Source organism: Oncorhynchus kisutch, linkage group LG25, assembly GCF_002021735.2.
Source record: "Oncorhynchus kisutch isolate 150728-3 linkage group LG25, Okis_V2, whole genome shotgun sequence".
NCBI lineage: Eukaryota > Metazoa > Chordata > Actinopteri > Salmoniformes > Salmonidae > Oncorhynchus > Oncorhynchus kisutch.
The window spans coordinates 11,991,248-12,013,234 of record NC_034198.2 but is presented as its reverse complement, the minus strand read 5'-3'; the positions used below and the strand labels follow the sequence as shown (position 1 = coordinate 12,013,234).

At 41.9% G+C, this 21,987-nt stretch overlaps 1 protein-coding gene across 4 annotated transcripts; it reads left to right on the top strand.

Annotated features, from left to right (window-relative positions):
• The first annotated feature begins 5,339 nt into the window (after nucleotides 1–5,339).
• On the top strand, nucleotides 5,340–21,970 carry LOC109870023 (mitogen-activated protein kinase 8). 4 transcript variants are annotated; one of them, XM_031804803.1, is made up of 12 exons: nucleotides 5,340–5,541; nucleotides 11,851–12,031; nucleotides 12,424–12,553; nucleotides 12,910–12,968; nucleotides 13,443–13,581; nucleotides 13,685–13,850; nucleotides 14,461–14,532; nucleotides 16,316–16,498; nucleotides 16,950–17,074; nucleotides 17,661–17,724; nucleotides 18,307–18,384; nucleotides 18,712–21,970. In XM_031804803.1, exons 2-12 carry the CDS (start codon nucleotides 11,910–11,912, stop codon nucleotides 18,858–18,860), a joined length of 1,287 nt encoding a protein of 428 aa, XP_031660663.1. In that variant the 5' UTR covers nucleotides 5,340–5,541; nucleotides 11,851–11,909; the 3' UTR covers nucleotides 18,861–21,970. The 4 variants fall into 4 exon arrangements, with proteins under 4 accessions (XP_031660663.1, XP_031660664.1, XP_020315927.1 ...); XM_031804804.1 differs by having other exon boundaries at nucleotides 5,343–5,541; nucleotides 18,707–21,970; XM_020460338.2 differs by lacking the exon at nucleotides 14,461–14,532 and adding an exon at nucleotides 15,314–15,385 and having other exon boundaries at nucleotides 5,344–5,541.
• Nucleotides 21,971–21,987: the final 17 nt, after the last annotated feature.

Below are 21,987 nucleotides of genomic sequence, written 5' to 3'. Positions count from 1 at the left end.
GATTAATGACTTTTCCAAAAGCTAATTGGAGTCAGGAGTCAGCTAACTTGGAGTCCAATAAATGAGACAGGATTGAAGATTTTGGTTAGAGCTGCTCTGCCCTATAAAAATAAAAACAAATCACAAATTGTGAGTTTACTATTCACAAGAAGCAATGCCTGATGTTGACTTGCATAAAGCTGGAAAGGGTTACAAAGGTATCTCTAAAAGTCTTGATGTTTATCAGTCCACGGTAAGACAAATTGAGAAAGTTCAGCACTGTTGCTACTCTCCCTAGGAGTGGCCGTCCTGCAAAGATGACTGCAAGAGCACAGTGCAGAATGCTCAATGAGGTTAAGAAGACTCCTAGAGTGTCAGCTAAAGACTTACAAAAATCTCTGGAACATGCTAACATCTCTGTTGACAAATCTATGATATGTAAAACAATAAACAAGAATAGTTTTCATGAGAGGACACCACAGAAGAAGCCACTGCTGTCCAAAAAAAAACATTGCTGCACATCCGAAGTTCGCAAAAGTGCACAGCGCTACTGGCAAAACATTCTGTGGACAGATGAAACTACAGTTGAGTTGTTTGGAAGGAACACACAACTCTATATGTAGAGAAAAAAATGTCACAGCACACCGACATCAAAACCTCATCCCATCTGTAAAGTATGGTGGAGGGAGCATCATGGCTTGGGGCTGCTTTGCTGCCTCAGGGCCTGGACAACTTGCTATCAGACAGATTTCCCAAGTTTATCTAGACATTTTGCTGGAGAATGTAAGGCTATCTGTCCGCCAATTGAAGCTCAACAGGACATCACCCAGAAGTTGGGTGATGCAACAGGACAATGACCCAAAACAAGTAAATCAACAGCAGAATGGCTTCAACAGAAGAAAATATGCCTTCTGGAGTGGCCCAGTCAGAGTCCTGACCTCAACCTGATTTAAAATGCTGTGGCATGACCTTGAGAGTGGTTCACACCAGACATCCTAAGAATATTGCTGAACTGACACAGTTTTGTAAAGATGAATGGTCCAAAATGTCTCCTGGCCGTTGTGCAGGTCTGCTCCGCAACTACAGAAAACGTTTGGTTTAGTTTATTGCTGCCAAAGGAGGGTCAACCAGTTATTAAATGCAAGGGTTGACATACTTTTTTCACCCTACACTGTGAATGTTTACACGGTGTGTTCAATAAAGACATGTAAACGTATAATGGTTTGTGTGTTATTTGTTTAAGCAGACTGTCTATTGTTGTGATTTAGATAAAGATTAAATCTACTTCCTAATAATTTGGTCTATTTTCACTCATACGGTATTGTAAACACATCATTCGTGGCCGGTGTGTGCTTGTTTGCCCATAACCTGTTTTTAGAGAAATGTAATCATTGAATATTGTAAGAGCTTTCATTGTCTGTTTATATGCCCTCTTTATTCATCCTCCGGCTCTGACTTGTTGTACAGGGAGTACACTGTAAGAATGGCCCACGTTCTGAATTCTGTCGCTGTACATTTCAAAAGTGCTGAACAAATAGTTTTATTGCCTATGTCCGTCATTGCTCACTCATTAATGTCTTAATCGATATTACGGATTGCCTCTTATCCGCTTGTTGCCCCCTTATGCCATAGTTTGTACATTTAAATTGTTAGTAGAAACCAGTTGTTTAAGCAAGTCAGCTATATCAGCTATGTTCTTTAAAAGGCAGTAAATGAGGCTTAATGAACTGTGAATGAGTTTCTGTGCACCGTTTGTCACCATTATAGTGCAATTAAATGTATTGTTTGTTGTTGTGTAGTGGCTTTGATGGCATGCATCACAAATTTATTTTATTTGCCCCACCAAAATGTACATGCTAAAACCGCCACTGCTAGCAAGCTAGCCAACATTAGCTAGTTAGCTAAGTCAGTTAACCCACTGTTCCCCGGACACCGAAGACGCAGCCCCCCGCACCTCTCTGGTTCAAAGGGGTCTGTTTAAATGCGGAAGATACATTCAGTTGGACAACTAACTAGGTATCCTCCTTTTCCCTAGCTTGGGTGCTTGACTGCTGTTAGATCAGAACATTCGGATCAACCCTACTCCTCCGCCAGAGCGTCCAGTGTGCGTTCAGAACAAATGGACAATTTGACAACGCTATGAGTTTACGAGCGCACTCTGTCACTCCAGATTGAATTTACGAACACACCCTTAGTATAGACCAGCCTTTAGTCTTAATCTTTGGTTGTTTAGTACATGGCCTCACATCTGAATCCTTAATAAAGAGCTGGGTGGGGATAAAGCTTAAGCGGGTGTGAACAATGCTGAATGGGTGTAGACAAAAAAGTGCTCTCCAGTAGGTGTACCAAAACATTCAAGGGCCATTTTCTCTAAAGTGAGGTTACAAGTTTATCAACTTTCAAAGCAGAATTACTTTCCCATTGTACCTCAACTGTGGTGTATGATATACCATTTTGTAGCTCTGAGTCTCTACTTTTATCCAATGTAAAAAACACAATTTTAAATGTTGCTATATAAAGACCCGATTTGAGCAGGTCGGTCACATTTGTTAACTTGTCTACACGTTAATAGGCTATTTATTGTATTTCAAACGTGATATTGAATTCTGCTCGGTTATCAATGGAACCAAATATCAACATTAGAAGGAGATGTATCTTCCGCTTGGATAGTTCCATCTGTCCCACTGACTTAGTCTGGCTTTAATTCCAGTTTGTTTTTCAAATTAATCAGTCATGTTGGATTCACATCTCCAACTTAACCAAAAATCTAAATTAAAGAATAGGATTAGGCCTAAATCAAACTTAAGTTTAATTTAAGTTTAATTTGATTTAACCGAGATTTTGGTTGAGGTGGAAACGTGAATCCAACATATAAATTATTAATTTGTAGACAAACTGGAATTCTTTTTTTTTTCTCAATTTGGACATACATTTGGACATAAAGGCATGATAACTGGCTGTATGCTGTCATTTCATTTAAAACACAAAATATAAAAATCTATTGCCCAATAATTTAATTAATGGGCTAAAATGACACCGTAACATATCTGCTTCACTAAAGATAACATATCTTTAGGTTGAGATCATGCCTACTAGGCCATTGTCAAGAAACTGTTGCAATTCAACTGTTAACTACCTAATGGAAAGCTAAACCTACAATTAACTCCTAATAACATATCGGCATTCACTCATTGGCTGTGGTACGGAACTTTTACGCATTCATAGAATACCACATTTGTGTAGAATAGATGTAGGTCTATATTTTTGAGGAATTATATCCAATTAAACCCAAAATGTACCTTAATTCATTCGATATCTGAAGTCCCTCTTAATTTCTTCAGAATACCTGCAGCTCGAATGTAATCCCCTCAAGCATCACATGGCATTCCACCTGTGGCTGTGCTCTCCATCGGCAAATTTTTCTAGCCTATCAGGCGACTTTTCATCTATCCATCTATAATTCCACCACACGACAGAGCGGAAATAACACATTTCTCCATCGCATATAACGTTCTGTACTCACACCTAATTACATGTCCATACTGTGTTTCTGTTAATTTGGACTATTTTTAGACTCCAGCTATAAGAACTCAATTGGATTACGCAGCAGCAGTGTGACAAGTGGCAAGGTAGTGAGCAACCAATTGGTGTGGCCAAGTACTCTGTGCAAGATAAACTGTAGCTAATGGTCGCGCTCCCTTGCTCAGAATTTACATGCATCAACCAATGGTTGCGTGCGACGTCATCAACTGTGTAATCGACTGACAGATTGCGATAATATATGATGTGGTTAGCTGATACCTTACCTGATAAATACCTTTATAGGCGTTGTAAAATCTGGCAGGAGTCAGCAACGCCTGGGCAGAGGAACGCGCCCCAGCTGTCAGTTGAACTGTGAGGTGAAAGGTGAGACAAGTATGTTCTGCTCAGTTCTACTAACACAAAGTATGTTAAAAAAAATAGGCATATTTGTTTTTTAAATGAGAACTTCAAAAATCACGTGTGATTGTTGTTTGACTAAAGAGCCAACTCCCCCTCCCCCTCTCTCTCTTATCTCTATTTCTTTCTCTCTCTTCTGTCTCTCTCTCTCGTTCTCTCTCTTTCACACACACACACACACACACACACACACACACACACACACACACACACACACACACACACACACACACACACACACACACACACACACACACTCAATCAATTTCAATTTAAGGGGCTTTATTGGCATGAGAAACATATGTTGACATTGCCAAAGCAAGTAAAATAGATAATAAACAAAAGTGATATAAACAATACAAAATTTACAATACACTTGCAAAAGTTCCAAAATAATAAAGACATTTCAAATGTCATATTATGTCTATATGATGTGCAAATAGTTCAAATAAATAAACATAAATATAGGTTGTATTTACAATGGTGTTTGTTCCTCACTGGTTGCCCTTTTCTTGTGGCAACAGGTCGCACATCTTGCTGCTGTGATTGTGGTATTTTACCCAGTAGATATGGGAGTTTATCAAAATTGGATTTGTTCTCGAATTCTTTGTGGGTCTGTGTAATCTGAGGGAAATATGTGTCTATAATATGGTCATACATTTTGCAGGATGTTAGGAAGTGCAGCTAATTTTCCACCTCATTTTGTGGGCAGTGTGCACATAGCCTGTCTTCTCTTGAGAGCCAGGTCTGCCTTCGGCGGCCTTTCTCAATAGCAAGTCTATGCTCACTGAGTCTGTACATAGACAAATATTTCCTTAATTTTATGTCAGTCACGTAGTCAGGTATTCTGCCACTGTGTACTCTCTGTTTATGGCCAAATAGCATTCTAGTTTGCACAGTTTTTTTGTAAATTATTTCCAATGTATAAAGCAATTATATTTTTGTTTTCTCATGATTTGGTTGGGTCTTATTGTGTTGCTGTCCTGGAGCTCTGTGGGGTCTGTTTGTGTTTCTGAACAGAACCCCCAGGAGCAGCTTGCTTAGGGGGCTCTTCTCCAGGTTAATACTCTGTAGGTGATGGCTTTGTTATGGAAGTTTTCTCCCTCTCTCTCAATTCAAGGGCTTTATTGGCATGGGAAACATATCCCTCTATATTCTCTCTCTCTCGCTCTTTCTCTCTCTCGCTCTTAGTGCGTGTGTTTATTATGGCGAGATGAGAAGTAGAATGCCTAAATGCCTCTAATTTGTCATGCATAATGTTGCATACACTACAATCAGAGAATACTTGCGGGAGGTAGGCTATACAACACTGCAGGGCGTTGCGCTCTTGAATGTCACCCAGTTCTCATCCGCAACCGGAAAACATCGCAAGGTTTCGACGACATCGGTATGAAATAGCAGAAACTGTTTGTGTCACGGAAGCGCAAAGATTAGGTTACGTAGTACACATGTATTCTGCAGATCCAGGCCTGCCAGTGGAAGGAAACGCAGCGGACTCAGAGGTTGTCTTACTAACGAGGAAATATTACAAGATATTCAAACATTCTGCTGCATATTTAAACTGAAGACCAGAAACCGCGGTTTGACGGTTTTGGAATTACGAACGCGTTATTTTGGAGTGAGGTGAGTTCCATATGAAACCTTTATAAGACATGTTATTGTTAGCAGTGGGGGAGGGTATTGTCACTGATGGTTCGCAAGGAACACAGCAATTACAATAAATAGCTGCAACCAGTTTGCTGGAACATATTGTCGAGTTTCGGACTATAGGCCTATTGCAATTTTAAAGACGTGCACCGCCTTAAAAAAATCTGGCTATTGGATACTTATTAATGCGCGATGAATTTAAACGCACACGGGACGCTATAAAACACGCTACATTGTAACAAGACTGTAACTACCTGCCGCGTTACGTTGTAACAACAACCTATCTCCGCAGCCGATACTGACAACATAAATGCCTTGGTTACATTTGACATGCTACATTTCTCAAATATGAAACACATGCCCACCATTCGGTAAAGAAATGGGCAATTGACAATTTGCCTACCACGGATTGAGGAGTATAAACTTGTGTTCGCAGGTTTACCTATTCTGCTAGTCCGTCAAGTCGACGTCTATTAAACAAGTGAGAGATATAGCAGCAGTTTGTGTAAAATTGTAACACTTTTGATGGATGATGTCGTCAGTTTATCTGGATCGAATACATTTCATCCAATATACCTAAAACACTGCAGAATAATTAATCGACGGTGTTATGGTCAGGCAGCTGTCACATCGACACACCCGTCTATCGATAATAAGAACGCTATTAATAATACAATTAATATAATTATAATGATGGTAAATATGGTTAAATCATATCTTCCTTCGACTGTCTATCCATTCGGTTAACAACACTTGGGTAAAAGATTACTGTCGCATTTTGTTTTGAAAGATGTTGGACACCTCCATTGGCCATTCCAGCCTAAGGTGTGTCACAGAGGAATGCAGCCAGGGGTATTTGACAAATTGCTTCTAATTCTGACGCTGCTCGTTCTTGCGGTCAGTGGTGATGGGCTTCGGTGTCTTCATTAGCTGGAAAAGTAGGCTGGTGAAAACCACCGATAATGTGAGAAGTCATGTTAATTTAGGTTAGATGTAGACACCAGCTGGGCATTATGGCATGATGGAGAGACGTGGATTGTTATGCACTTCAGTTATTGCTGTGAATGAAATGGCCCCCATTTTTACTGAAATGCCCCAGACCACGAACTTGTGATTTAGAGCGAGACCTTGAAACGGCAACAGACGATGTAGCCTTCACCTGTGGGTGGGTGATGTTGTCCGCGACGACATGCTTCCTTCTTATCGCATATTCTCTCAGCTTCTCTCGGAGTCTCTGTGAGAGATGCGCTCTCTCTCTACCACTCATCTATCCGAGTGCCACATCTAAAGACGAAATGTCATAGATATACACCTTCTACTGCTCCGTGGCTCCTTCTTTTAGTAAACCTTGTTGCATACAGCATGTGTTAGTGTTTTTATCCTGCCTGTTAGCTTTTCACAAACGAATTATGACGCAAATGCTCACATTTCCATTTATAATGTGAATCAAACTAGTGTCATTTATGTTGTTTTAATACAATGACACGCATACCATTCAATACAGTCCCTCTGTAGGTATCGTCAGTCAGTTGTTTGCGCCGCTGTTCATTCTGCTCCAGAGTGCACGATTGCACGGAGCGATTTCACTTCCCTTTTGTTTCGGTAGATCATTTTGTTCAAGCTCCTCGAACCCCCTTTTTTTTTGTCCGTCCATCTCATAGCACGGCTTCAGGCCGTTGACATGCCTTTCATCCGGGATGAACCCCCCCCCCCCCGTGAATGCCCCTTCGTGTGAAGAGGAGGGGGAATGTGGATGTGTAGGCCTATGGAGGTCAAGTAATGGTCTGTCGACTGTGCGGCCGTCAGCCAGTGGCCTACATTTGAGTAATGATTTTGTCTTGTAACTCCATATCAAATCCAGCGCTCCCTCCCTCTCTTTTTTCCTCTCTCTCTCTCTCTCTCTCTCTCTCTCTCTCTCTCTCTCTCTCTCTCTCTCTCTCTCTCTCTCTCTCTCTCTCTCTGTCTCTGTGTCTCTCTCTCTCTGTCTCTCTCTCTCTTTTTCCTCTCTCTCTCTCTCTCTCTCTCTCTCTCTCTCTCTCTCCCTCTCTCTCTCTCTCTCTCTCTCTGTCTCTCTCTCCCACTCTCTCTCTCCCTCTCTCTCTCTCTCTCTCTCTCTCTGCTTCACTCCTTCCTACTTATTTGCCTGAGCAATGAGTCTTAAATAAACATTTCTGCAGAGGCTCAAATGGGCATCAGACGGTGGTTCTAGTCACTCTCAATGTGATAGCTGTGAGATTTCTCTATTGGCTTGTGAGAAACGTTCCTAGCTCTGCCCCATATCTCAGCCAAACATGCAACTAAAGTGTTTTATTAAGCTGCTCTATTTAAATGCTAGCAAAGAACTTCCACAAACCTCAGGAAAGGCCTTTTTTTAAGCCGAAGAGAAACGATGTACAGTGCCTTCGAACAAGTATTCAGACCCCTCGACTCTTTCCAAATTTTGTTAAGTTACAGCCTTATTCTAAAATGGATTAAATGTTTTTTTCCCTCATCAATTTACACACATTAACCCATAATGATAAAGCAAAAACTGTTTTTCAAAAAAAAAAAATGCGAATTTAAAATAAATAAATAATATTACATTTAAATAAGTATTCAGACCCTTTACTCAGTATTTGTTGAAGCACCTTTAGCAGCGATTACAGCATTGATTCTTCTTGGGAATGACACTACAAGCTTGCCACACCTGTATTTGGGGAGTTTCTCCCATTCTACTCTACAGATCCTCTCAAGCTCTGTCAGGTTGGATAGGGAGCGTTGCCACACAGCTATTTTCAGGTCTCTCCAGAGATGTTCAATCGGGTTCAAGTCCGCTTTGGCTGGGACAGTCAAGGACATTCAGAGACTTTTCCCAACGCCACTCCTGTGTTGTCTTTGCTGTGTGCTTAGTGTCATTATCCTGATGGTTGGTGAACCTTCACCCCAGTCTGAGGACCTGAGCTCTCTGGAGGTAGGTTTTCATCGTGTACTTTGCTCCGTTCATCTTTGCCTCGATCCTGACTAGTCTCCAAGTCCCTGCCGCTGAAAAACATCCCCACAGGATGATGCTGCCACCACCAATCTTCACCATAGGGATGGTGCCAGGTTTCCTCCAGATGTGACGCTTGGCATTCAGGCCAAAGAGTTCAATCTTGGTTTAAATCAGACCAGAGAATATTGATTCTCATGGTCTGAGAGTCTTTAGGTGACTTTTGGCAAACTCCAAGCGGGCTGTCATGTGCCTTTTACTGAGGTCTGGCCACTCTACCATAAAGGCCTGATTGGTGGATTGCTGCTGAGATGGTTATCCTTCTGGAGGGTTCTCCCATCTTCACAGAGGAACTCTGGAGCTCTGTCAGAGTGACCGTCGGGTTCTTGGTCACCTCCCTGACCAAGGCCCTTCTCCCCCGATTGCTAAATTTGGCCAGGCGGCCTGCTCTAGGAAGAGTCTTAGTGGTTCCAAACTTCTTCTATTTAAGATTGATGGAGGCCATTGTGTTCTTGGGGACCTTCAATGCTGCAAAAATGTTTTGTTACCCTTCCCCAGATCTGTGCCTCAACATAATCCTGTCTGGGAGCTCTACGGACAATTCCTTCGACCTCATGGCTTAGTTTTTGTTCTGACATGCACTGTCAACTGTGGGACATTTAATCAGGTAGGCAAGTTGAGAACAAGTTCTCATTTACAACTGTGACCTGGCCAAGATAAAGCAGAGCGACTAAAACAACAAGACAGAGTTACACATAAACAAACGTACAGTCAATAACACAAAAGGAAAGAAAAATATAAAAATCTTTGTTCAGTGTGTACAAATGTAGAAGAGTAGGGAGGTAGGCAATAAATAGGTCCTAGAGGTGAAAATAATTCAAATTTAGCATTAATACTGGGGTGATAGATGTGCAAGTAGAGATACTGGGGTGCAAGAGGGTAAGTAATAATATGAGGATGAGGTGTGGCTGTGTACAGGTACAGTGATCGGTAAGCTGCTCAGACCGCTGATGCTTAAAGTTAGAGAGGGAGATATAAGACTCCAGCTTCAGTGATTTTTGCATTTCGTTCCAGTCATTGGCAGCAGAGAACTGGAAGGAAAGGCGGCCAAAGGAAGTGTTGGCTTTGGGGATGACTAGTGCAATATACCTGCTGGATTGAATGGGTGTTACTATGGTGACCAGTGAGTTGAGATAAGGAGGGGCTTTACCTAGCAAAGACTTGTAGATGACCTGGAGCCAGTAGGTTTGGCGACGGATATGTAGTGATGGCCAGCCAACGAGAGCATACATGTCGCAGTGGTGGGTAGTATATGGGGCTTTGGTGATAAAATGGATGGCACTGTGATAGACTACATCCAGTTTGCTGAGTAGAGTGTTGGGGGGCTATTTTGTAAATGACATCACCGAAGTCAAGGATCGGTAGGATAGTCAGTTTTACGAGGGTATGTTTGGAAAGCATGAGTGAAGGAGGCTTTGTTGCGAAATAGGAAGCCGATTCTGGATTTAATTTTGGATTGGAGATGCTTAATGTGAGTCTGGAAGGAGAGTTTACAGTCTAACCAGTCACCTAGGTATTTGTAGTTGTCCACATATTCTAGGTCAGAACCGTCCAGAGTAGTGATGCTAGTCAGGTGGGAGAGTGCAGGCAGCAATTGGTTGAAGAGCATGCACTTAGTTTTACTAGCATTTAAAAACAGTTGGAGGCCACGGAAGGAGTGTTGTATGGCATTGAAGCTCGTTTGGAGGTTTGTTAGCACAGTGTCCATAGAAGGGCCAGATGAATACAAAATGGTATCGTCTGCATAGAGGTGGATCAGAGAATCAGCTAGAGCGGCATCATTGATATATCCAGAGAAAAGAGTTGGCCCGAGAATTGAACCCTGTGGCACCCCCATAGAGACTGCCAGAGGTCCGGACAACAGACCCTCCGATTTGACACGCTGAACTCTATCTGAGAAGTAGTTTGTGAGCCCGGCGAGGCAGTCATTTGAGAAGCCAAGGCTATTGAGTCTGCCGATAAGAATGAGGTGATTGACAGAGTCGAAAGCCTTGACCAGGTCGATGAAGACGGCTGCACAGTATTGCCTTTTATCGATAGCGGTTCTGATATCGTTTAGGACCATGAGCGTGGCTGTGATTGAGTTTTACGTTTGAAAAATAATACATTTTAGAATAAGGATGTAACATAACAACATGTGGAAAAGGGGACAAGATCTAAATACTTCCAGAATGCACTGTAAATGATCCAAATGTCATTGCTTTTTACACTTTTTACATGTCAATCAAATTCTCAATGCTGCCTTTGTCAATCAATCAAATTCTCAATGCTGCCTTTGTCAATCAATCAAATTCTCAATGCTGCCTTTGTCAATCAATCAAATTCTCAATGCTGCCTTTGTCAATCAATCAAATTCTCAATGCTGCCTTTGTCAATCAATCAAATTCTCAATGCTGCCTTTGTCAATCAATCAAATTCTCAATGCTGCCTTTGTCAATCAATCAAATTCTCAATGCTGCCTTTGTCAATCAATCAAATTCTCAATGCTGCCTTTGTCAATCAATCAAATTCTCAATGCTGCCTTTGTCAATCAATCAAATTCTCAATGCTGCCTTTGTCAATCAATCAAATTCTCAATGCTGCCTTTGTCAATCAATCAAATTCTCAATGCTGCCTTTGTCAATCAATCAAATTCTCAATGCTGCCTTTGTCAATCAATCAAATTCTCAATGCTGCCTTTGTCAATCAATCAAATTCTCAATGCTGCCTTTGTCAATCAATCAAATTCTCAATGCTGCCTTTGTCAATCAATCAAATTCTCAATGCTGCCTTTGTCAATCAATCAAATTCTCAATGCTGCCTTTGTCAATCAATCAAATTCTCAATGCTGCCTTTGTCAATCAATCAAATTCTCAATGCTGCCTTTGTCAATCAATCAAATTCTCAATGCTGCCTTTGTCAATCAATCAAATTCTCAATGCTGCCTTTGTCAATCAATCAAATTCTCAATGCTGCCTTTGTCAATCAATCAAATTCTCAATGCTGCCTTTGTCAATCAATCAAATTCTCAATGCTGCCTTTGTCAATCAATCAAATTCTCAATGCTGCCTTTGTCAATCAATCAAATTCTCAATGCTGCCTTTGTCAATCAATCAAATTCTCAATGCTGCCTTTGTCAATCAATCAAATTCTCAATGCTGCCTTTGTCAATCAATCAAAAAAAAAAACTATGGCTTGGAATGTCCAGGTAATAAGCTGATGAAATGCTAGTACTTTTATTTGATTTATCTTCCTGTTGTCTTCTCCATCTTTCTTAGGTCTTGAGACAGAAGTTCCACTTGGATGCCCAAAATACACACTTTGTCCAGATTTCATCATGAATCGGAATAAGCGCGAAAAGGAGTTTTACAGTTTAGATGTCGGTGATTCCACGTTTACGGTTTTGAAGCGCTACCAGAATTTAAGACCCATCGGCTCCGGAGCACAAGGGATTGTCTGGTGAGTAGACAGAGCTGTGAATTAGACAGGAAAAGAGATGCGCTTTAGCCCAGTACTCATTATCAAGTGGCTATGTTAGAACTGCGTGTGTTACGTTGGAAAGTAACATTATCTAACATAACCATTTGATAGCTTTAAAAAAAAAATGGCATTGGAAGTCAATGTGATATGTTATTAGCTGTTGCAGGTTGTTTGTATGCCATTGGTCCAGTATTAGGCTTCAATCACTTGAACCCCGTTATTGATATTGATCTAGGATGTGGGATAGTATGAACAACTCACATGCCTCCTAGTTAAAAAAAGGATGAAAGACATTGATGTTTGGCCATGCTTGCCTTCTTCAGATTGCATCATGCAGTATGGACAAACCTGTTCTCTTTTGTGTTTCCCAGCTCAGCGTATGACCACAACCTCGAACGCAATGTTGCAATTAAAAAACTCAGCCGGCCTTTCCAGAACCAGACCCATGCCAAAAGAGCTTACAGGGAACTGGTGCTCATGAAATGTGTCAACCATAAGAACGTAAGCTATTTTCCCTCTCTCTCTCTCTCTCTCTCTCTCTCTCTCTCTCTCTGAACCTGCCATAGCAAAAAGGGGGTAGCGCAAAGTGGGAAAGGGGAGTTGTAAAAATACCTCTCATTTTCACGACGGAGATCGTTCCAGAATGTTGCTATCCTCTTGTAGCTTTTACGCCAGCTCTTGACGTTTACGTTTTTTTCCCAAATGTTAAATTGTCTATTCTCTGTAGCGTTATCCGTTTTTTAACCTGCTGTTTCAGTGCACCGTCATGCGGTGTGTTTGTCAGCACTGAATGCGGTGTCCCTCCATATGCTGCTCAATAGAACCATGATGCACTGATGCGTTTTGTAACTCCACAGATTATTGGCTTGCTAAATGTATTCACGCCACAGAAGACACTGGAGGAGTTCCAAGATGTGTAAGTAACGTCGTCGTCATCCTTGGTTTTATATCGTATATGCTCAGTGTTCCCTGGTAGGCTGTAGTGCTGAAATGGCAGGAAGTATACACAACATTTGTTTTGCGCAGTGTATGGTAGTTGGGGGTCGGGGTCCATTGTGGGATAACGGATGGGTTAGTATGTTGCAGTGCATGGGACGAAATGTGATTTCATTCTCAGAGCAGAGGGAGGAACTGTGAGGATCTCTGTCTGCCTGATTGGAGCTAAAAATACAAATGAACAAATCATAGCCTGAGGGTATACGGACCGTTTTGCTATGACGGAGGAGGCAGCCTGTGTGTGTGTGTGTGTGTGTGAGAGACGTAATCGGTGTTTATTCTTGCATGTCCTTGGGTGTATCTGTGTGTGTTTGCCTGTGTATGCATATGTTTGTGAGAGTGTACGTGTCATCTCACCCACCCTTCTTTCCCTCTCCTCTGTATCCATCCTCAGTTATATTGTGATGGAGCTGATGGATGCCAACCTGTGCCAGGTAATCCAGATGGAGCTGGACCACGAGCGGCTGTCCTATCTGCTCTACCAGATGCTGTGTGGCATCAAGCACCTTCACGCCGCGGGCATCATACACAGGGTAGACACACAAACACGCACGCCTTGCCTCGCCTGACATTTCTAGAGAGTTGTCCACCCATCCCATCTCTCTAAACCATATCCCCTCCTGACCCCACCCTCAGGATCTGAAACCCAGCAACATTGTGGTTAAGTCGGACTGCACACTGAAGATCCTGGACTTCGGATTGGCCAGGACAGCAGCCACAGGCCTCCTGATGACCCCGTACGTGGTGACCCGCTACTACCGCGCCCCTGAAGTCATCTTGGGCATGGGTTACCAGGCCAACGGTAAGTGAGGGACCAATCATCAGAGCTGTGCGTGCTGCGGAACGCTGCCTGTCGCATGCTTGGCCCACAATGTCCTAACACCCACCCTCACAGCCCCACCACCCTCCCGTGTCAGTGTCACAGTCTGAGGTGACGGTGGCATGCCTGGCTATGCATGGTGGGTTCCTTTTCCTGCTGTGTAGAGAGCCAGTGCACAGCAGATGTAGCGCTTGTGTTTTCTAAGAGGCGGTGCAGAGCCGGTGCAGAAACGGTGCAGAGACGGTCCAGCTGGACTAGATGTCAGTGGGAATCCAGTCACGTGTGGAGGCACAACATTCACTTTAGTGCGCATGCCTTTAACAATGGACATTTTCCACAACAATGTCTTATGTGCAGATGTGATGGGGCTTGATATCTCCGAATCATTGGACTCGGTTTGTTATAGCGATGAAATTCAGTGCTCAAATACGGGGGGAGGGGGGGGGGGGGTGTGTGGTATTTAACTTCGACTTCTACTGCCTGGAAATATGGGCATCCCTGTACTCTTGACCAAAAAAATGTCCCAAACGTTCCTGCTGACTTGTTGCTTTGCTTATTTTCTTCTCCTTCTTTCTATGCGACACACATCTAGTGGATATATGGGCTGTGGGCTGCATTATGGCAGAAATGGTTCGCCACAAAATCCTTTTTCCAGGAAGGGATTGTATCCTTGTGCTGCATGCAGCAGTTCAGTTCAGCATTTGAACGAGAGAAAAAAAAAGCGCCGCCGAGTTTCTTTTTGAAGCCTTGCTCATTACGATGGATCGCAGAGATTCATGTCAAAAGAGCAACTGTCGAAATTCCATCTCTCCTCTGAAATGCCTGACACCTCCTCACCCACTTCTACCCCCCCCCCCCCTTCACTCTATCCCCCAAGCACCCATCACTGTAGCTTGAAGCACCTCTGACTCACACATCAAGCACCTGAAATAGAATGGTTTGCTCTTTTAATTTGTACCAAGAAATGCAATTGCAAAACATACCCTCTTACCTCATATTATTGTTTGACGGTCTTCTTCCAAGATAAACAGCACGTTTGGTCCGAAAATATGAAATGGACACTTTCCTAACACAGGATATCTTATATCTGTATATGGTGGCCTGGTAGAGCTTTTGTCAATGATCTAAAATTGGCTTTTGTCTATTAAATTGATGTTATTCATTTACCCCACTGAGAGTCTTGAGGGTGGTGTGTAAGGCAGTTCTCTGGCCCCACTTTGGTTAATAATATGCCAGAGAGTGAACCAGAGAGCCCACGCCGTCTCACGATGCACTGCTTAGTCGGACACTGACCGCGGTTTGACGTGAGAGTTTGCATGCACTCATTTCCTTTGTTTGCATTCACACACATCACCTTGTCTGCGTCGTTAGTCGTTCCTTGTTTTGTTATTTTTCATTTTTGTTTCTGTTCTGCATGTTAATTTTATTGTCATTTCATTTTTCAGTTGATGTCTGGTCTATTGGCTGCATCATGGCAGAAATGGTCCGAGGTAGTGTGTTGTTCCCAGGCACAGATCGTATCCTTCCCTGGACCCTCATCGTCCCTCCATTGTGTGTGTGTGTGTGTGTGTGTGTGAGTTTGTATGCATGTGCGTGCAAATTTGTTTGTTATGTGTGTGAAAGAGTGTGTGTGTTGTGTTGCTGAGGCCGTCCTACTACTGCATACAAATTCATTTCCGTTGGGTACATGTGAATGGGTTTGTACCATAGAGATAGATCGAGGACTCTAGTGCCCAAAAGCCTGTTTCAGTATCGGCAGTGCCGTTGAGGACTTCCACCATTTTGAAGTAGTCAACTAGGTGGGACTTTCTATGGGTTAAGGAAGGATCACATAATTCCATCCAGGTCACCAGGAGGGATCAGCCAATTAATTACACTTGTGAGGAAACATTCTATAACTTCAGATGGAAGTAAAATCACCAACCTTGGCTTATACCGGTTCAAATAACACTCTAGGTGGCAGTATGCACCCTTTCAGTTTGTTTGCCAACTCATACAACTAGTAGAAGAAGAACATTCACTATTTCAAAATTGAGATGGCCTCAATGGTGCTGCCCGTACTCTCACAGACTCCATAATGGGACCGATACCATGATGTCTATGGTTTGTACCTTTCGGAGGCCGTTTCAACTGAAGGGAAAACTGTTCTGATCACTTCACCTCATTATACAGTCCCACAATGAGGCTTTCGCTTCTGTTTTCAGTGTTTTGTGTGTCTGTCTCATGGGAGAAGATCAAACGGCTTTCCCTTGATTACTCAATCACAGTTGCTCAACAAAGGCAACAGTGAAAGAAATTAGCCTCCTCCATGTGTCCAGTGTCCATAACTCTCTACGACAACCAATTTCTTTATACTAACTACAAACCCAAAACTTTGTCAATTGTCCCCCTTGTGAAAAGCCTCTGAAAAGCCCTGTGCAGCGTTTTCTTACATGTTGGAACGTCAGATATTGATCAGTGGAACAAGGTGATCGAGCAGTTGGGGACTCCCAGTCAGGAGTTCCTGATGAAGCTCAACCAGTCGGTAAGGACCTACGTGGAGAACAGACCCCGCTACGCCGGGTTCACCTTTGAGAAGCTCTTCCCCGACGTCCTCTTCCCAGCCGACTCGGAGCACAACAAACTGAAAGGTAAACGCGGAGAGCACCCACCCCCTGTGGGACACCCAAAGCATGAAAACTGCAGTATTGTGTGTCATTGTGAGGTGCCTGTTGTGAGATGCAAAATGTCTCCTACATGTTTGTATGACTAAAATATTCTGAATCTATAGACAGTTATTTGCCTAGTATAAGTACATTACGTGCCTAACACTTTCTCTGATATATGCTAACTAATAGAGTCCGACTTACTTATGTGATCAATTGTTAATTCCACAGAAAGTAGTCCAGTTAGATGATGATGATGATTAATGCAGTCTTTTATGTAGTGGTTTGAGGCCTTACTCTCTGCTTTGATTCTGATCATGTTTGACTAAGGGACTCTATTCTGGCACACTACACTAATTTATCAGCACAGTGAATGTCAGCCGAGTCGACTTTGTCCATGCCATTAATTTCTCTATTTTTCTTAATTGCCTTGCAGCAAGTCAAGCCAGAGACCTATTATCAAAGATGTTGGTAATAGATGCATCCAAACGGATCTCTGTGAGCGAGGCTCTCCAGCACCCCTACATCAACGTGTGGTATGATCCAACTGAAGTGGAGGCGGTAAGCACTTACTTGCTCATTATGTGGGCGTGTAGGGGTGGTTCTTGTGTTGTCTACTCTTATGTTAGATAATAACATGACTCTTCAGGTCTACTCTGTGTGTGTCTTAATGTGTGTGCATGCTTCTAAAAAAACATTTAGTTGTGGTTCACAGTAAGAGTGACCATGAAAGCCCTGTGAGTTTGCCTGCCTGCCAAAGGCTTAGGCCACATCAGATGATAAACGTCTCTGACTGTTTATCAGGCCGTCGCTGAAAGCAGGTGCTCTGGATTTGACTTCCATTGACAGGCAGGTTGTCATCACAGAGATTGCACTTGGATGTGTCAGCCTGTTTTTCCTTCAGTCACTAAATCTCCACCTCGGCTAACATGCAGTGTGTGGGTGAAGAATGAGACGTTGCACTCCCCTCAGTCATTCACCAGTTCCTCAAAACGTGAGAAAAAAAATTGGCCTTGAGACGTGTAGATTTGGCAGCAGTGCGGTAGCGCCTTGCACATATTTGAATGTGACTCAGCCAAGTGAAGAGAAGGTCATCAGTCGCCGTGTCACCCCACTTACAGTATGCTCTGTCCTGTTCCTGTTGCAGCCCCCACCGTTGATCACTGACAAGCAGCTGGATGAGAGGGAACACACAGTGGAGGAGTGGAAAGGTACAGTAGAGAGAGCGAAGCCATTTTGCTTACCCATGCTTTGACGCATACACCGAGCACTTTTAAATGTTTGCACTATGTTACATTACAAGTGCACATTACTCTACTAAGAATCTACATCTCACGATATACTTGTGGGACATTTAATATGAATATTTGAGTGTTATGAAGGTTTTTCTCCTTTGTGTGTGTGTCTGTTTGTCCAGCAAATCCCTGTCTAAAGTGTGTAGTGTGTCCTTTGCCTTCCTCCCTGTCTAATCTAAACCTGGTCTGATGATTTTTGACAGAGCCCTGTTTAACAGAGCCCTGTTTATTGATTATTCTCAAGTGTCGACTCCGTGTCACACCATGCTTGCTGTGTTGCGGTCTGTCATGCTCTTCTTAGGTTTATGTCTCTTGTCTAAGGTTGCAAAATTCCCCAACTTTCCCAAAATTCCCAGATTTTCCAAAATCCCGGATTCACAGATTTCCTCCTTATTCCCTCCTGAATCCGGAATTCTGGACAACCTGAGCCTTTTGGTGAAGCTATCGGAAGTCGCTACTGTACTTGCTCTCTTTACCAAATGTTGTGTTCCATCACAGATTTGATATACATGGAGGTCCAGGACTGGGAGGAGAGAACGAAGAATGGAGTGATCCGGGGACAGCCAGCGTCTTTAGGTTAGTTTAGAGCGTTGTCTCTATGGGGAATGAGCACTGCCGCCCTGATTATAGCTTATAACTCTGGCCCAGTGTTTTTCCTGGTCAGGTCCCGTGGTCAGGAAAAACTGGTCCTAGTGCACTGTGGTAGGAACAAATTGAGACAGGCACTGTCTCTCTGCCCATAATCGGCTTCTGCTCCACATCCGACTTGAAGGACCATGTTCATTTCTTCAAGAAACGTTCCTCTTTTTCTCTCTGCTGAAATGTCATAGCCTAACCAGAAGTCATTTGTGGTTCAAGTCTGACTTGATGCCCCTTCTATGTTTCTCCATACATGTAGCACAGGTGCAGCAGTGAGCAGCGGCTCCCAGCAGTACCCTTCTGTATCGTCCTCATCCGTCAACGATGTGTCCACCGACCCCACCCTGGCTTCCGACACGGACAGCAGCCTGGAGACAGCCTCTAACACGGACCCACTGGGCTGCTGCAGATGACTATCACCCTGCCCTGGGCCCTGTCCCACCGGTCCCTCCGCTTGTCTTCAATGGTGTAGAGTTTAGGCCAGTTTCACCTTTTTTTAAATGATTTTTTTTATCCTTTATAATTTTCCCCAAAAACTACTGCTACAGAGTTATTTGAGTTATTTTCTTTTTGAGTCCAGGCTGTAATTTATTGTGGCATATCAATATTTTTTTAACCTGAGAATGACTTCACTACGCTGTGGTTTCGACCGCTGGTGAGAATTTGAGAACATCTGTAAAAGCTTTATCAAAAGCTTTTTTTGTTTGTTTTTAGTTTCATCAACTTTTATTTCAAGATACTGCTATTTCAACTGGCCGTATTGATGTTGAATGAGTTTGTACAGATTTTATGGTAAATATATTTTTTTCAATTTTAGTTTGCAGTAAAGCCATTTCAACTATCATTTAATTGATGTCTAATTTTAGTACTCCCCTTCAGAATAGTAATATTACTTTGCCTATTTCATATGGGATTTTGTGTTTTATTGCGTATATCCATTGGATTGAATTTCGAGAAACTTTAGAACTGTTTTCCTCTTGTGAGTCCCTACTTCCTTGTAAAAAAAAAAACAAGTTGATGAAACAGCTTTCTTTTTTTTCTCTTTGTTCTTTGTTAGTTTAGTCTTAAAATATCTCAAAATGCTGTTTGATTCCTGAACCATTTTCCTTTTGGTAAGAGAAGAAATGTTGTGTTTCTTTTTTTCAGTAAAAAAGTTTGCCTGAATTTTCTTTTCACATTTTATGGGTATTCCAGTATATGATCAAAAGGAGGCCAATAGGTCCAGACAGGAAACAGCTCAGAAGATCATTTGAATTTTTGTCACGAGAGCTGAAGGCACTTCTTCCTCTGCTCTGGTCAGTTATTCACCAGTGGTTCTTTTCTCCAGGTGGCTTTTGCTTTGACAGTGGGGTTATGTTAAACACTAGGACAGAGAAAGATGGCAGTGGCACTACTGTACAGGTGTATGCTGAGAAGCTTTGTGAGAAATGGGATGTGACTAGTTAGAACACACGACTTGTGAGGAGTCTTATAAAGACTGCGCTTCGGTTCAGTCCAAACGAGGACGTAGAGAGGGCTTGTGTATGTGGTGATGCTGATTGTCTTCGGAGGGATGGAGATTTTGCAGGCTGCAAGCGCAGAAACAAACGATATACCCCCCCAAAAAATTGGATCTCATTTTATTCATGTAATATCAATGTACCTTAATGATTTTGTCTTTACGGTTGCCAACGTGCTGCATATTGAACATTTCAGATTGGGAAAATGATGAGTGTAATAAGATGAGTCTCAGAGAAGGTATTGGCTAAGCCCTTTGCAGAAGGTGTATGCATGTGTGCACTAAATCTATTTCACACTAAGCTTAGTACAGTACTTCACAAAATAATTACTGAACCACCACGAAATCCAAGGTAGTCAATGATTCTGAACTGTATGCAATAATAGTGTCCCTCCAGTGTATTTTTTAAAAATGATTTTGCTTGTAAAAGGGAAAAGTGCCTGTAGTTTGTCAATCGTTCATTCCTGAGTATCTAGGAAGAGGAGTAGTCGTCATGGTGTGTATACTGTAGGTCATTAATGGTTTCTGATAAGGACTATAGTAGTTTCCACAAATAAGTCAATCACATTTTGAGGCCGTTATCAAAAAATGCACTGTATATTTTTCTACGGCATCGGTATGACCCTGAAGTTGGAGACTACATTCTGTCAAGCGGATGATGTATGCTTTAGAATATTTTAGCACATAATATACATTTGAAATAGTTTCAGAAAGGGGCAGTTTTAGGTAGGTCTTTCATCAAAGTAATAAAAAATTTTAAAAAACATTTTAAAAAATATAACAATCACTGGTAGGCATGTGCGGTTTACGGCTTTACTTTGCATAATGAGAATGTGCTTGATGATTTTTGAAGGGAAGATTTATTTTGCCTAATTTCCTCGGTTTTATATTAAACCCAATGTACTTGCGCTGAATGGTAACTATGGCTGTGGCAGTGTAGATGTTATGTGGTGGTGTTGAATAATTCCTGTCCTAAATAGAGTCATTTCAGAATGTAAAATGTAACCTCATGGATTATTTGGCAACATGACATAAGGGGAAGCAGAATGACAGCCAATGAGATCTATCCACTATTACAGAAGCTGTGTTATAACACAATAACATAATTCATCAAGACGAGATCTTTTTTTATTTTGTTACTTTGAAGTGGTCTTAATTTTGTTAGCCCAGCATTATTGGAGATACATTTAGAATTTGTAGACTTTCTTTTGATTTTGTATCACATCTCTTGGGGGGAGAAAAAGTATCATCATGATTTTAAAGTAGGCTTTGATGAACTACCTCACTAAATTTCAATAAGTTCTAGGATACTTAGTTGCCCACATGATTAGCTATTGAAGACATGTGAATACAGATTCCGTTATTTATTTATTTGAAAGTGTACTATTGTCAATGTTAGGAAACTTCTAGTTTTGTACATTATGAATACTTCACCTAGAAGTAAAGATAATTGTTTATGTACATTTCCTTTAAAAAAAAACATCTTTTTTTTTTTACAGTTCATGTGCAATACCTTCTGCAAAATGTGCTAGGAGTAAACTAAGTGATGGGTCTAGCCCATGTTAGTTTGTATGTTTCTGAAGGTAGAGAAATGTTTGGTACTGTCAATCCATGTTTTCCTTTTTTTTTTATGAATTAGGATCATTCTCTATGACTTTAATCTAGTCATGTTACGTAATCGGTTCTATACCAGTCCAATCTCTGGCCAGAGGGAGCAGAGAGAGGGGAGTACATCATGCGTGGCCAATAGATTTTGATCGGTAAGGCCAAATAATGGTAAATTAAAGTTGAAAAAAGATAAGTAATAACTAAAAACAAAGTCATATGTATGGTGCTGGTTTGTTATGTTTGCTAGTGAAGCCAGCCATGCAAGTAGTTAAGAATTCTTGGTTCTGTGTGTCTTGGACCACAGCCAATGAACAGTGCACTACTGGAATAAATGCATTGGGATCTGATGATACCCCCCCCTCAAAAAAAAAAAAAAAAAAATATGTACTGCAAATAAAATAAACACAATTTGAGTCATGCATTTGCAGGTTGTT

Excerpts from the sequence above, each read along its gene's own strand:
- LOC109870023 (XM_031804803.1), top strand. The coding sequence starts at position 11,910 with ATGAATCGGAATAAGCGCGAAAAGGAGTTTTACAGTTTAGATGTCGGT. Across the intron at positions 12,554-12,909 it reads AATGTGTCAACCATAAGAAC|ATTATTGGCTTGCTAAATGT; the intron begins GTAAGCTATTTT and ends GTAACTCCACAG. Across the intron at positions 18,385-18,711 it reads GGGACAGCCAGCGTCTTTAG|GTGCAGCAGTGAGCAGCGGC; the intron begins GTTAGTTTAGAG and ends CATGTAGCACAG.